We start from the raw sequence: 1,211 nt of genomic DNA, 5'->3' as shown, positions 1-1,211 counted from the left end.
ACTTAGAGAACAGCAGGAGCATCTCTTACAACTAAGAAGTAGAGACATGAAACTGCAAAAATGTTTGAAAAGGGTCGCAGCAATTCATGCTTTTCACAGTGACTCTAAGTTAGCTGCACATTAGAATCACTTGGGAAATTTACAATCTCAAAGCCCAGACCTCAAGCCAGACCAATTAAACCTGAATGTATAGGGGTGGAACCCACAGGCCTAAGTATTATTTTTTTTTAAACCCAGGTGAGTTCAAAGTGCAGCCAAGGCTGAGAATCACGGTTTTAAAGCAGAAGCAAAACATAACAAGTGGATATTGGGGGGGGGGGGGGAAGTGGCGATACACATAGAATATTAACTATTAGAAGAGCAGGGACAAAAACCGAGTCAGAGCCAGCAGCAGACGATTTAAAGGCTCTGACGGGAGATTGGACTGACGGGATCTGGGGGACGATAACGAGCTCAGCATATACCCAATTCTATTAAGTTATTCTGCCTGCGGTCCTGCCCCTCCCCCCAGTCATATTTTCTCGTACTTCTTCCCACAGTTTAAAAAAAAAAAAAAAGGCCGGAAACGTCCTCTCTCACGAAAGACGCCTCGTACGTCTGTGGGAGGAGCAAAGGTCTGAGAAATCACAAGCGCGCTGCTGCTACAATTTCTTCGCGATTCCAGAGCTGCAACGCACGAACTAGACGGCCTCCCCGACCGTGTTCATGCCCCAATTAGGGAGCGAAGACCGTTTCCTCAGGGCACAATGTCGCCTTTAAAACGCCGGAGGCGGGGGGGATGGGGAAGGAGGGCGGTGAGAGTGAGGGCGGGCAACTGATGACGTTCGCGGTGACGAGCCGGCTCCGCCCTCACTGCGGCTTCCGGCGACTCGCGGTCCCCCTTTCCGCTTTCCCGCCTGCGCGGCTGCCCCACCCCACTCCCACGCGCACCCAACTGCCGCCGCCGGCGAGAAGAGGCGCTGGTTCTGTCGAAAGGCCCCCTGCAGGTTCCCCTTCCGCTCTGCCTAACGACTTCCGCTTTGGGTCGTACACATGGACGCTTGGCGAAGCGGCCTCTGAGCAGTCGAGGAGGCGGTTTCTCCTCTCCGGCGGCCGGCCCGCCTCCCCGCCCTCCCTTCTTCCCCCCTTCCCTTCTTCTCCCCGCCCTCCCTTCTTCCCTTCTTCCCTTCTTCTCCCCGCCCTCCCTTCTTCCCTTCTTCCCTTCTTCCCTT

At 54.7% G+C, this 1,211-nt stretch overlaps 1 protein-coding gene across 1 annotated transcript in view; it reads left to right on the top strand.

Moving 5' to 3' along the window:
* Positions 1-778: 778 nt before the first annotated feature.
* Positions 779-1,211, top strand: part of LOC103610659 (mediator of RNA polymerase II transcription subunit 14-like) — a 26,743-nt gene continuing 26,310 nt past the window's right edge. Inside the window, exon 1 of the mRNA XM_008594777.1 lies at positions 779-1,088. Coding sequence (XP_008592999.1) covers positions 779-1,088 — 310 coding nt within the window. The remainder of the gene's footprint in view (positions 1,089-1,211) is intronic.

Source organism: Galeopterus variegatus, unplaced genomic scaffold (genome assembly GCF_000696425.1).
Source record: "Galeopterus variegatus unplaced genomic scaffold, G_variegatus-3.0.2 Scaffold11529, whole genome shotgun sequence".
Taxonomy (NCBI): Eukaryota; Metazoa; Chordata; class Mammalia; order Dermoptera; family Cynocephalidae; genus Galeopterus; species Galeopterus variegatus.
Note: the sequence above shows the minus strand (reverse complement) of the source record. Positions and strands in the feature narration are given on the sequence as shown.